General features: G+C 42.4%; 1 protein-coding gene across 2 annotated transcripts in view; it reads left to right on the top strand.

Annotated features, from left to right (window-relative positions):
• The window catches only part of snx29 (sorting nexin 29), a 298,365-nt gene that overhangs the window by 19,645 nt on the left and 263,776 nt on the right, over window positions 1–14,944 (top strand). For both annotated transcript variants that reach the window (XM_015963689.3, XM_054749014.2), the window contains exons 8-13: window positions 233–632; window positions 1,101–1,213; window positions 1,314–1,410; window positions 1,552–1,634; window positions 11,650–11,713; window positions 12,468–12,596. In XM_015963689.3, coding sequence (XP_015819175.1) covers window positions 233–632; window positions 1,101–1,213; window positions 1,314–1,410; window positions 1,552–1,634; window positions 11,650–11,713; window positions 12,468–12,596 — 886 coding nt within the window. The remainder of the gene's footprint in view (window positions 1–232; window positions 633–1,100; window positions 1,214–1,313; window positions 1,411–1,551; window positions 1,635–11,649; window positions 11,714–12,467; window positions 12,597–14,944) is intronic.

The raw sequence follows: 14,944 nt of genomic DNA, 5'->3' as shown, positions 1-14,944 counted from the left end.
GGCCTGTTTGGTATTAAAGCCAGAAAACACTGGAACTGCATGAGCAATGATGTTATTTGTGGAGGAACAATTGTAGAAACAGACGAACATCTGTTTGATTTGTTGGCTGTCTGCATTTTAAGGTCAAAATAAACTCAAAGATGAATGAATGGTTAGAAGAAACCCGAATGATAGATTTTCAAGGTTCAGATTTCAGTCTTTGATCATTCCCGTTTTTATATTTCCCCGTAAGACTCCGGGCTGAGGAAAGAGCGGCGGAGGAAGAAGATGATCACCAACATCATCTCTTTCGACGACGACCTGGATGGCGGGGCTGAGGACGAGGGGGAGGGGGAGGAAGACTCCCAGAGGGGGAGGGTGATGAGGAGGAGTGTCGTGGCTCTGGCTCAGAGCAGCGTGGAGGACGGGATCGACCCTCTAGAGCCGACCGTGTCCACGTCTCCTGCTCAGAACGGCCTGGCAGAACCAGGGCTGGTCAGCTGGGTAGGGTCGCCCCGCCCATTTCGCACTGCCTCCCCCGCTGCACCTCCTCTACCTGATAGTAAGAGTCTGGACAATGAAGAGGAAGAGGAAGAGGAGATGTGTAAACCCAGAACACGAACACAGGAGGAAGAGAGGATCCCCACTGATCAGTGAGTTTAGTGGCTTCATTTATGAGTCTGAAAATGGGTCTAACGTTTCTGACCCATCTGAGGGACAGGGTGCAGCAGAGATTAGTTATAAAGTGGTTAAACGTTATAGCTACTCTCTTCCCTTGTTGCAGATCGCTCCTGAACAGCCTCCGTTTGGAGACTTAGACGTTATGGAATGCTATTGGCTAGCTCCCGTCCATGCAGGATCAGAGCGCATTGCTGCCAAATTAAAACTTAAAGAGGCAAAACAGCAACAATGCAACTAGGAATGGTTACCAAATGTGGTGCTTTTAAAGGCACCAACTGAATTCAAGTCCTAAACAGATCAGGAGACCAATAATATCACAAATGCTTCTCAAAAGATGGATTTATTTGACAGAAAGCAGCAAATGCAACTTAACTTTAAGCTCAGAACAGGAAAGAGCAGAGATGAACAGCAGCTAGACTCAGACTGGTGTCTCATATCAGGATGGTGGTGGGCAGTCTGCCCAGCGTGTCGACGTGGAGTCCTCTACAGGCCGTGGCCGACCAGAGCACCTCAAGCATCCTGATTCCTGTGAATGCTGCAGACACTCAGACAGGTGTGTCACGTCCTCACTCCGGCTTCGGGCTTCGGCCGCCTCTCAGATGAAATGTGGGTAATTTCTGTGTTGCCTTCACTTTCACTTCTCTTCTTTCCAGCGAGCTCGGTAGAGGACACGGCCGTATTTCCCATGCAGTGTGACTCAACAGGGTCGGTGGAGAACTGTGAGAGCAGCAGATCACAGCTCACTTTCACGTAAGAGATCACCACACACCCAAACATGGTGCTACTGAAGAAAACCAAATCAAACAGACGAGTGTCTGGACTCTAGCTTCATATCCCAAACCAATCATAAGATTGATTAAACAGTTGGTCTCTCTTTATGTTTCACTTCAGCATGGAGTCCAGTCCACCTGCCCAGGCTGCTCCTCTTTCCAGTCTTTTACCAACATCTGGTCTCCCAGAGACCATGACTGTAGGTGAGTGTGTCTCCATTCTGGGCACTTGTTGCTTTTCTAGTTGCGTGTGTTTTAGAACCTGTTCCCTGTGGTGTGCATCATCAGGGATTAAGCTGCTCACCAGCCAGCATTCCTTAAGCCACGTGCTTCCTCAAGCTGGAACGTTTCCAAACAGAAGTGTCAGAATGCTTCAAACGGAGCTGAGACAGGAATCTGGGTTTATTTCTAATCTCCATAATGGAAATTTAGAATCAAATCCTTGAATGATTTATTTGTGTTGTGACTCCAACAAGGAACATTTCCTCAGAGGTGTTGGGTTCTTTCCAGATTTAATACAGGATGTACGGTTAGGGTTATTTGGTTTCTCATCTTATTTTAATGCTATGAAAGTATCCAGCAGGGGGCAGTGTTGCTCCAGAGCAGCGGCACTACTACTGTATCTACTGTATGTGCACACATACATGCATCTTCTTTGCTCCTCATGTGAAAATGTGGCCAGAAAACAGATTGTGTGCACGCTTTCACTTTACATCACATTTGTGACGTCGGGAGAAAAAGGGAGAAATGGGATGAGTTGGTGTGACCCTACTCTCGCCTGCCGTCTGGTTGTCAGTGCCCCCGAGCTAATCACGGCTTAAACCTACACGCGCTCAGATGGATGCTGCTTGATCCCCCCTCTTTTTGTCTTATTTCCTGTCTCTGAGCGAGCGAGCGAGCTTGAAGAGGATTGATGTGCCGAGCTCCGGCGCTCCAATGCTCGGATCGAGCCGTCGTCCAGTTGACCGGTTCTCATTGAGAGCGGGTCACGGGGTCATTTGGAAGGATGGAGACCTGGAAATTAGCTGTTAGCTTTTAAAGAGTAATAAAAAAAAGAAACAAGTAGAAGGTTTTAGAGAAACTTAACCAGGCTGAGAAAGTGTAACATCACGCAGAAGCAGCACTGAGCTCTCCTCCAAACTCACTCACATCACATGGGGTGAAATCCATCCTGACGGAGACAGAGATGCCATCATCTACGCCTGCTCGGCTCTTAAGTGCAGCGTGCAGCACAGCTAAAGCTTGCGTTTTCAGGAAATGTTCTCACCTTCTTTCCCTTTCCCGTCGCCAGCTCCGCCGCTTCGTACTCTTTCCATCTCAAATAAGATTCTCCAGAGAAATGTGCAACTTTGTTCAGAGAAAATGGAGAAACCCTGACTGGTGAAGCCAGAATGATGATGTAGTGATTTTCTGAGATGATTTCACTGCTGATCTTCTTTGCTAGCAAGACAAACATCATTCATACTGGTTTAGCTGCAGGATAAACAGCAATTTATCACAAATTCTCACCTTTTATAACATGATCAAGGTGAAGATTCACCAATTGATTCTGCAGAGTTTGATACACCTGCTGCTGTCTTAATAAATCACACACAGCCTCAAACAAAAGACATTTGTTACTAAGTTTCAAATGCCAGGTTTGCAGATGATTAAAGGAAACTAAGCAGCTTGGTGAAAACACATTTCATGGTGTGTAACAGTTTGAGGATTTGATAGAATTTATTTTGAAAGTCATCTCATTGTCCCCGTTGATGACGGGTCAGAACTGCAGCCGGGTCATTTTAGAGACGACGTGTCGATCAGGGAAGTAACGATGTGTAAATCTAGATATTAGCATCACAACCTCTGAGCTAGGGCGCCACAGGTTTGCTCCAGATGCCTTCGAGCTCAGAGAACTAAACGCTCCCTCCAGACAAGTGTTTTCTGATCTCACAGTAAAGCTGTAGGAGGGGATTTTTAACATTAGTCTAGTAAGAGAGATATTCAGCATGCCAAAGCCTCTGTCTTTTCTAGAAATTATTGAGCTGTGGGTCCCAGAATGGGAGGAGCTCTAGTGTCTTGGTGTCTGATTGGGGCTTCATTTGTTGTTGAGAACAAGCTGAGTCAAAGGGAAAAGCTCTCATTTACGTTCCGTCCATCACTCATGGTCATCAGGTCTGTATCAGGATCATCCCAAAGGCATCTAGAGATGAGTTAAGGAGTTGGGGAGAAGGCTGCTCCTCCTCATCAAAGTGAATCAGCTGAGGTGGTCCAGGCATCTGAACAGAATGCATCATGGTTTGCCTCCCTCTTGAGGTTTTCGCTGGATGAATGACACATATCCCTTCTGGTCTGGGAATGCTTTGGGACCTCAGGAGGAGCTAGGGAGATAGGGAATGGGGCTTTCCCTCTGTCCTGAACTCAGATAAGCACTAGAAATGGATGGATTGTTGTAAAGCATGGTTAACACTTTAACCTCGACAACAATTTGTTTTTTGCATTTATTCATTTAATTTGGGGTCAGTATTGTTATAATGAAATATTTGGTAATATTGATGAAGTGGTAGCGATGTTAAGTGCCAATACTTTTTTGATCAAAGCCTTTTTTTAACAGTAATTTTAAAACAAGACCCTCCTTTCCCCTCCACCCTGCTACACTGGATCAAACCCAAAGAAGAAAATAGACAAGTCAGAGTTCAAAGTAACACTCAGAGAAAACACACACACGCACGCACGCACTCACACACAGACACACGTACGCACGCGCACACACACACACACACACACACACACACACACACACACACACACACACACACACACACACACACACACACACACACACACACACACACACACACACACACACACACACACACACACACACGATCCTACAAAAAATCTAAACATAATAATCACAAAAAGACAGATGACGAAACATTTTAGAAGCCCAGCAATAATTCGGAAAAGCCATGCCCTCCAAGTGATAGGGTAACTGCAACACCTTTTTACAGGTTCTCAGACTTTTTTTGTGCAATAAAGCCCAAAAGCAACCTATCACCCCTCCTCCTTCCAAAAAAAAGGTGTAGAAATATAAATCGGAAGACACTGGAACAGATAAAGAAACTTAGCCATAGTAATTGTAGTCATAGTAATTACTGATTTTTACAAGCTGAAAAATCTCAAAATACATGACTGGTGAGGTCGAAACACACATCATTACTTTTAATTTAAATTGAAGTACAACATATGTGTGATTCAGGGCGTAGAGGTGTTCTCCTTAAATTGGTAAACAAAGGCGACCGTGAGCCATGTGCCCTTTGAAGACTCTGATATGAAGCACACAGCTTCCTACTCCCTCACCGATAATGTGGTGTGCTCTTACAGCAGTTTGCCCTCATGCTCCCGTGGCTAGAGCGGTGGTTTCTAGCTGCAGTCACAAAAGATGTTTACACCACTGCATCCAGACTGATGATGAATCGTGCATGCAGGAAGCCGCCGCTGGCCGATTTTAACGCCAAGCATTGGTCCATCATCTATTAATCAATCCAGGAACTACAGCAAACATCAGAGCCAAAAGGAACCGTTAGGCATTGAGCGTTTTGCAAAGTTCTGTCTAAAAACAACTTTTAAAAGGACATCTGCTTGAGAGCTCCACCACCCATGTGAGACACAAGCCCTCATCTTGGAAACCCCCAATACTTTTAAGATTTTTATGATTTCGTAGTTTTCTCCCTTGAACACTTCAATAAAAAAAATGCATGACTTAATAAATAAATGAAAATAACATTAAAACACATTACCAGGAATAATAAAGAACTTTAGACCCCCCCCCCCCCCCCCCCCCCTCCTTGAAAATGATCAGAAATGTTAAACATCAGGGGTGGGCATAGATTAATTTTTAAAGATTAATCTCACTGTAATCTTGGCATTAATCTAGATTAATCTAGATTGAAATGGCTCATTTGAATTCCGCCAAAGGCATTCATAATATGTGTGTGCTACCCATGAAAAATTGAAGCCAACGCGGAAATGAAATAAATTGCAGTTCCACCCTCATCCGCTGGGGGCTGGTGTCAGAAGCGAGCAAATCCTCATTGGCTCCCATTTTAAAAATACCAATTTCACAGCAGAAATAAACATGTTTACAGCCTAGTACACAGCCTGGTACCAGAACATGTTTTTTGTTTAAATGATCTAGTTTACACTCATGACAACTCTGAGGGGGGTGAATTTTTTTCTCACTCTTCTGTTTAAGTGTATTAAAAGCCTAAAATTCAGTATAATTAATGAGCATCAGACCCACGTGACCACCGAGCTTGCTCCGGGGAAAGGCCTCAGTCTGAGACTCAGCCTCGCCTGAAAACTATTCGGTCATTTTCAGTCGCTCAACTTAGACCATTAGTTGTAGCGTTTGTGTATTCTTTTTTGGATATTATTTGTCCAATTGTTGGACAGAATGACTTGCTGTGGCATTAATTGCACTAATAGAGTGTTCAATGAGTCTCCACTTCCTTTTTTCGATAAGTAAAATATATTTATGTATTTTAGGTCACTGCCGCTCTTGCACTAGCTGAGCTTAGATTTTAACATGTACTGTTTAACCATGAAATTTAAAAGTAATAGGGCAAATCCCAGTGCATTTAACATAATGCTGCATTTTAGAAAATGGGTTGAAATATAACATGTTGGTGGAGCTGGGTTCCGACTATCGGCTTGTGGAGCTCTCGAGATTCTTCTATTTTCCACCCGGTTCTCCCCTCCCCGCAGTTCGGCACATCTCTGTCTGATCGCGGCTTCTGTCTGCTACACGGGCTGCCGGCTTGTGGAGCTCTGGATGGAAACCTTTCCACCCGGTTCTCCCCAGCGGCAGCTCTGCGCATCTCAGATCGCAGTGGTGCTTGTCTGCTGCGCGGGCTGCCGGCTTGTGGAGCTCTCGGAGACCTCTTGTGTTCCACCCGGTTTTACCCAGCGGTCAGCCCGGCGTATCTCTGACTCAGAAGCTCTGGTGTTGTGCACAGTTAACTCCGGTTGTAGCTAGGTTGCTATCTCCGTTAGCTTAGCTCCCACCTCTGCGTTAGCTTTGGGTTAGCTTCAGGTTAGCTTGTAGCTAGTTCGACCGGGTGTCGTCAGTTGATCCCAGCCTTGCAGCCCCACCCTCAGCTCCACCTCTCTTCCCTTTTGTGGAATTGCCTGGGCTTGACGGAACCTGTGACACAGTCAAAATGGCGGTGGTGGCCACCTCCCATTTTTCTTCAAAAAGGTGTTATTGGAGGCTGTGGAAACCCATTGTCCAATATTTATATGTCGATGGTGCTACCTTAATAATGACTAAAAGGAAGTCTTTGAGAATGCTGTTCTACTATGATAACTGGTGGTGACTATAAATAATGATCAATAAAATGTATTTGTGTTTAATAAGTGTTAGACGGGCTTGCCTCAGTTGCACTCAAACATAGTTGGATGAACACGACTCTTTCCCTGCGCTACATCATTGCTTGGCTTGGCATCTTCCACATTAGATAATGTCTGAAACCATGGAAAAATACTATACAATAAAATGAATGTTTATTGAAACAAGTTTATTGATTAAGCCTGTTTATTCACATCTCAGATATTCTGTTTACCTTCAGTGTGTGCACAAGGACACCTTAGTTTACAGATCCTGTCAGATTTCTCTTATTGGACTCTGCAGTAATTTACATTTAAACGTCCATATTTATTCACAACCTTTTTGATTTTTGTTCCTGCTTTACAGAGGAAAAAAACTCCACCCCTGTGCTGAAAGGGCACAGTGAGCTGTCGCTTTAGTGATTTCAAGCTGCATTTGACAGCGTGTGCGTCCAAATAGTCCATTGATTGTAGACCATGGTGTCTGTGATTCACAAGGCAGCTTGATTACATGGCCTATAGCTCTCTATTATAGCACCTATTCTTGGAGCACATAGGATCTGTAGTGAAGGCCTGACACACAAACACGAGCTTTTCCCTGAAAGGCTCTTAAACATATAGATGCAGAGGTGCATGCATATGTGTTCTCACACACACGTTCATGCTCTCGTCCTGTAATTTGTCCACGTCTGCCTGCGAGGATAGAGGGGGCTCTAACTGAAGTCCCCAATGGCTCGACTGTGGTGCCTGCTATGAACGCGTGGTCGGACTAAAGGTCACTTTTATTTCTGGCATGCTGATAAGAAGAAAAGAGCTGCAGAGATAATAGACTTCCTCGTTTGCTCTTCATCATCCCCACCATCCTAAAAAAGCAGAGCTCATAGCTTGCGGCAAGAAGAAACCTACTTGTATCTGCGTTCTGTGATAATTATGAAAATGAAATGGTGGTTTCAGTGTGGATAAACTCCTTTTCTCACGGTCGTTATTTTAGGAAGTCGTGGTGAGGCGTCGAGTGAGCCGTTTGGAAACCTTTGCGTTAACCTTTGGGCGTAATGTAACTGTGGAGATGAGTCGCAGCGCCGGTGCAGCGCGGTCCAGATCTGTGCCTAATATCAGGCGGGAGATTAACATCACCCCATGATGCTTCAAGACTGAAGAAGAAAATGTTGAACAGAAGAAAAAATGACGCAAACATGCATCAGTGCGTCAGGAAGTAGTTACACTAATTTCATTCTCAGGACCAGTGCCATTATCTAAATGTTTGTACAGATCTGACCTTCTGATACTGATTTTGGCCAAATCCCATTTATCCCCAAACATTATAATGATCTGATTGCAAGCTGATTTTTTTCAGCATTTTTGTGAGAAATATGTCAAAGAGTACATATTTCATTGGTAGTGACGACTTTATCTTTTTAGTAAGGTCTTTGGGGCAGCAGTAGCTCTGGAGGTGGAGCGGGTTGCCCAGTAATCAGAAGGTTGTAGGATTGATCCCGACTTGTATCCTTGGGCAAGACACCTTGCCACCCAGCTCTCCTGCTGGTGGTGGTTGGAGCACCTGTGCTCAGCAGCCTCATTACCCACTACATGTGAATGTGTGTGAATGGGTGAATTATCCACTTTCATGTAAAGTGCGTTTGAGTCCTCTGATGCAGAAAGGTGCTGCTACCCTGCATATTTACAGGTGAAACTCAAAAAATCTGACTGTGGTGCAAAAGGTTGTTAATTTCAGTAATTTGACTTAAACATTTTTTAACTAATAAATGAGGTGGAAGTGACTGCACAGTGACACAGGTTAGTGCTGTTGCCTTGCAGCAAGAAGCAGGGGCATAGCAAGCTTTTTACAGTGTGGGTGTTGAGATTTTATATATATATATATATATATATATATATATATATATATATATATATATATATATATATATGTGTGTGTGTGTGTATATATAATGTATACATATGTATACAGGTGCTGGCCAGTAAATTAGAATATCATCAAAAGGTTGAAAATATTTCAGTAATTCCATTCAAAACGTGAAACTTGTACATTATATTCATGCAATGCACACAGACCAATGTATTTCCGATGTTTATTACATTTAATTTTGATATTTATAGGTGACAACCAATGAAAACATCAAATCTGGTATCTCAGAAAATTAGAATATTCTAAAGGCCAATGAAAAAATGTTTGTTTCTCTAATGTTGGCCAACTGAAAAGAATGAACATGAAAAGAATGTGCATGTATAGCACTCAATACTTAGTCGGGGCTCCTTTTGCCTCAATAACTGCAGTAATGCGGCGTGGCATGGACTCGATCAGTCTGTGGCACTGCTCAGGTGTTATGAGAGCCCAGGTTGCTCTGATAGTCGTCTTCAGCTCCTCTGCATTGTTGGGTCTAGCGTATTGCATCCTCCGCTTCACAATACCCCATAGATTTTCTATGGGGTTAAGGTCAGGCGAGTTTGCTGGCCAATCAAGGACAGGGATACCATGGTCCTTGAACCAGGTGCTGGTGGTTTTGGCACTGTGTGCAGGTGCCAAGTCCTGTTGAAAGGTGAAGTCTGCATCCCCATAAAGTTGGTCAGCAGCAGGAAGCATGAAGTGCTCTAAAACTTCCTGGTAGACGGCTGCATTGACCCTGGACCTCAGGAAACAGAGTGGGCCAACACCGGCAGATGACATGGCACCCCACACCATCACTGACGGTGGAAACTTTACACTGGACCTCATGCAACGTGGATTCTGTGCTTCTCCGCTCTTCCTCCAGACACGGGGTCCTTGATTTCCAAAGGAATTGCAGAACTTGCTTTCATCAGAAAACATAACTTTGGACCACTCAGCATCAGTCCAGTCCTTTTTGTCCTTGGCCCAGGCGAGACGCTTCTTGCGCTGTTTCATGTTCAAGAGTGGCTTGACACACGGAATGCGACACCTGAATCCCATGTCTTTCATGAGTCTCCTCGTGGTGGTTCTTGAAGCGCTGACTCCAGCTGCAGTCCACTCTTTGTGGATCTCCCCCACATTTTTGAATGGGTTTGTCGTCACAATTCTCTGCAGGGTGCGGTTATCCCTAGAGCTTGTACACTTTTTTCTACCACATTTTTTCCGTCCCTTCGCCTGTCTGTTAATGTGCTTGGACACAGAGCTCTGCGAACAGCCAGCTTCTTTAGCAATCACCTTTTGTGTCTTGCCCTCCTTGTGCAAGGTGTCAATGATTGTCTTTTGGACAGCTGTTAAGTCAGAAGTCTTCCCCATGATTGTGGTGCCTTCAAAACAAGACTGAGGGACCTTTTAAAGGCCTTTGCAGGTGTTTTGAGTAAATCAGCTGATTAGAGTGGCAGCAGGTGTCTTCTATATTCAGCCTTTTCAGAATATTCTAATTTTTTGAGATACCAAATTTGGAGTTTTCATTAGTTGTCACTTATGAATATCAAATTTAAATGTAATGAACATTGGAAATACATTGGTCTGTGTGCATTGCATGAATATAATGTACAAGTTTCACGTTTTGAATGGATTTACTGAAATATTTTCAACCTTTGATGATATTCTAATTTACTGGCCAGCACCTGTATATATATGTATATATATATATACGTATATATATATGTATATATATATACATATATATATATATATATATGTGTGTGTGTGTGTGTGTATATATATAATGTATATATATGTACATATATATGTATATATATACATATATACATGTGTATATATATATATATACATATATATATATATATGTGTATATATATATATATATACATATATATATATATATATATATATACATATATATATATATATATATATATATATACATATATATATATATATATATATATATATATATATATATATATATATATATATATATGGGTGTATATATATATATATATATATATATATATATATATATATATATATATGGGTATATGGGTATATATGTGTGTATATATATATATATATATATGGGTATATGGGTATATATGTGTGTATATATATATATATCTAACTCCTCCACATCAAAATAATGAATCTGTGGTGGTTTGAGCTTCTGCCTAGGATGCATCCCATTGCTGTCCTTTGGTTTTCCGGACACCTCCTACTAGTAGGATACCATAGGTCACACCCAGAAAACACTGAAGCCGTTATAAGTTCACCACTGATGCAGGAGCAATTTTGGCCCACCTAGGAGGAATAAGTAAGAACCTTACAGCTAAAGATGTTGCAGTGATGATGGCACACCAGATTATGGCTGCTGCACACCGGCCTCACGCCTACCATCACGCTAGTGGGATCTTCTATCTCTGCAACCTGACACAGACGTAGAGTCCTGGGCCGAGGTGGTAGAATCACAGAGGTCTTCTCAGCAGGCAGAAACAAGAGTGTAGCAGCATCATGGTTTTCTTCACACCAGGATTGATTTTCCAAATTAGACATGATCCAGCCATTTTACAGATTGTTGAGCTAAAGAGCGGTGTCTGTGTTCTCCAGAGACGAGCTTATTTATGAGCTCACCTGACATGATGTTTAAAAACCACATCCATGGAATAAACGAAAGGCTTGCTGAGCAAAAGGCCACAAACACACGTGTAACAACACAAGTGGATCTTTCTGGAGGGTGTGTCTCGTATTCCACCAACTTCTCTGCATGTTGCTACCTTCCTGAGTTTTGTTGGCATCGTCGTTTAAATGCAAAGCAGTGAAGACATCAAAACTGTTTTTGTTATTTAAAGGCCAACCCAATACAGCACCCTATCAGTGCTCCTAGCTAATGCCTGTTTTTATAAATGACCGCTGAATGCATCTGACCCCTCTGGGTTTCCGTCCCTTCAGCGGAGCTGCGTCAGGCCATCGTCGCCATGATGAACAGGAAGGACGAGCTGGAAGAACAGAACACGTATGTCCACACGCACGCACGCACTCTCTCTCTCTCTCTCTCTCTCTCTCTCTCTCTCTCTCTCTCTCTCTCTCTCTCTCTCTCTCTCTCTCTCTCTCTCTCTCTCTCTCTCTCTAGCTGAGTCAGTTTTAATACACACACAGGCACTGTTTTCTTATTTTCATTGTTTTCACTTTTCAGAATTTCATATTTTTTTAAGCTAAGATGGATTATTTGGGGGAATGAAACAAGCTCTGTGTGAAATGATTTATTGAAGCCAAATCAGGTTTTCTAGAAATCTTTTGTCATTCACCTTCATTTTTCTTTATAAACAAGCCTCCACAGATGAATGCTTGCTGAAATGTGAAATTTCCAAGCCAGATTAATAAAATCTAGTTGGAACGACTCCAGAAAGTATCATATTAATGCACCTATGCTGTTAATCAGGATTAATGTCACTCTGCCAAGCAGCATTATGATTTTAATAATAAACTCTGATTTCCACCCAGGGTAATAAAAATGATGCAGCCACAGATTTGTGTTGATGAAGTGTTTCACATTACAGTTGATTGTGACTCATCTTCTCATTTAGAGCAGCAATTAAAGTGGCATTTATCTAATCTGTTGTTTATGTAAACAACATCACCAGAAGGCCGTCGTTTAGTCGGGGAATACGTCTCGGTGAGACGGGCGCTGTCACCTGAACCCGATGTGACACAAACCTGCTGTATGTTGCACGTCAACACGGGTGTGATGTGCTTTGCGTGTTTTAAAGGTCTCTACGCAGCCTTTTGGATGGAGAGATGGAGCACTCAGCAGGCCTGAGGCAGGAAACGGATTTACAGAAGAAGAAGCTGTTGGAGCTGGAAGAGAGACATGCGGCTAAAGTCCAGGCCCTGGCCAGGTACATCCTAGACTCAGAACTCCAGCGGTTAAAGCTATGTCCGCTGATACTTGTTTAGTAAATGCTCAGATTGGTTACAAAAAGCGTTTAAGAGTTTAGGGCGATAAACTTAACTAAACTTTAAAGCCAACTAGATGCAGATAGTAACTACAAGGAATCTGTTTTGGCACTTGGAGTAGGAAGCTGTGTGCTTCATATCAGAGTCTTCAAAGGGCACATGGCAACCGGTTGTTAATATAAATAAATAAATAATATTATGGGGTGGACACACAAAAGCAGAAGCAGCAACGACTCAAACGTATACAGTGGGATGGATCTCAGCCTCCTGCCAGATCGGAACACCTGGAGCAGATTATGTCCACCATTAAAGGATCTTCCATAATCCTGGCTGCCTCCTTCCTGGTGCTGAAGGGGTCAAGGTCCTTGAATCAGCTGAAATTTGTCAAATGATCATTTATCAGCCATGTTTGTGCATTTGTGGCTGATTACCAAAGAGGAAAATGAGGCTGCAGCCCATGATCAGATGTTTTCTTAAGGCAGGTCTGCTGTTCTACGTATGCAGGGTTTTTATAGGTGCTTGGAAATGCTTGAATTAAAATGCGGTATTTTCAAGATTTAGAAATATAATATTCTTTTACACAACTATAAAGCTGAATCATACATGAACTTTTCATGTGTGAAAAAACATCAAATTCATGTCCTGGAAAATCTTGAAAACTCATCTGGGAAGTACTTGAATGTGCTTAAATTTGATTTAGATAATGGTGTAAGAGCCACGTTCATCTGTGAGCAGCTCCTTATTGTTTCTTCTCACACTCAGCCCTGAATGTGATGTGAAATATTGACACGTATTTCCACCTCAAAACATGATTAGTCCACCCCCGTGCCTAGGAGAAAACCTTTGCATTGAGACATCCTCATTCACAGAGACTTGTTTAGCAAAATTTCATCATTTTCAATCTTTACAGTGGATATCAAAAGTCTACATACCCTTGGTAAAATGTCCGGTTCCTGTGCTGTTTAAAAATGAGACAAAGATAAATCATATCAGAACTTTTATCACCTTCAATGTGACCTTTAGACTGTTCCACTCAATTGAGAAAAAAACAAACAAAAAAAAAAAAACTGAAATCGTTTAGGTGGAGGGATCGAAACCAAAAAAAAACTAAAATAGTGTGATTTCATAAGTGTACACACCCTTAACTGGAGATGTAGCTGTGTTCAGAATTAAGCAGTCATGTTCAAAATTATGTTAAACACACAATGAAGACAGTCATCATCAAGTGGAGAAAATATGGCACAACAGTGACATTACCAAGAACTGGACGTCCCTCCAAAATTGATGAGTAGACAAGAAAACCGGTCAGGAAGGCTACCAAGAGGCCTACAGCAGCATTAAAGGAGCTGCAGGAATATCTGGCATGTACTGGCTGTGTGGTACATGTGACGGCAGTCTCCCGTATTCTTCATATGTCTGGGCGATGGGGTAAAGTGGCAAGGCAAATACCTTTTCGTATGAAGAAAAACATCCAGCCATCTGAAGTCTCCCTAAAGCACGCAGGAAAAAGTTTTATGGTCTGATGAAAACATGATGGAACTTGGCCATAATTACAAAAAAAAAAAAATGTTTGACACAAAAACAGTACTGCTCATCACCAAAAGAACACTATAACCACAGTGAAGCATGGTGGTGGCAGTATCATGCTTTGGAACTTTTTTCTTCAGCTGGAACGGGGGCCTTAGTTAAGATAGAGGGACTTGTGAACAGTTCCAAATCAATACTGGCACAAAACCTTCAGGCTTCTGATAGGAAGCTTAACACGAGGAGGAACTTCATCTTCCAGCATGATAATGACCCAAAGCATACACCCAGATCAATAAAGGAATGGCTTCTTCAGAAGAAGATGAGTTTTTGAATGGCCCAGCCAAAGCCCAGACCTGGATCGGAAGAGGGCTGTGCACTGGAGATGCCCTCCCAATCTGACAGATGTTTCTGCAAAGAAGAGAGGACAAATCTTCAGAAGTCAAAATATGCCATGCTGAAAGACCCATGCCCTAAAAGACTGATTCCTTTAATAAACCAGTAGGTGATTCAACAAAGTATTAGTTTAAGGGTGTGCACACTCATGCAACCACTTTATTTTAGTTTTTCTGGTTTTCTTCCTTCCCCCTAAAAGATTTCAGTTTGTTTTTCAATTGAGTGGTACAGTTTAGGACACATTAAAAGTGGTAAAAGTTCAGATTTTTTTAAATCTTTGTCTCAGTTTTGTGCAACACAGGAACCTGACATTTTACCAGGAGGGTGTAGACTTTTGATATCCACAGTAGATGCTAAATCTAGTGGAGAG

The sequence above is a fragment of the Nothobranchius furzeri genome, chromosome 16, assembly GCF_043380555.1.
Source record: "Nothobranchius furzeri strain GRZ-AD chromosome 16, NfurGRZ-RIMD1, whole genome shotgun sequence".
NCBI lineage: Eukaryota > Metazoa > Chordata > Actinopteri > Cyprinodontiformes > Nothobranchiidae > Nothobranchius > Nothobranchius furzeri.
Note: the sequence above shows the minus strand (reverse complement) of the source record. Positions and strands in the feature narration are given on the sequence as shown.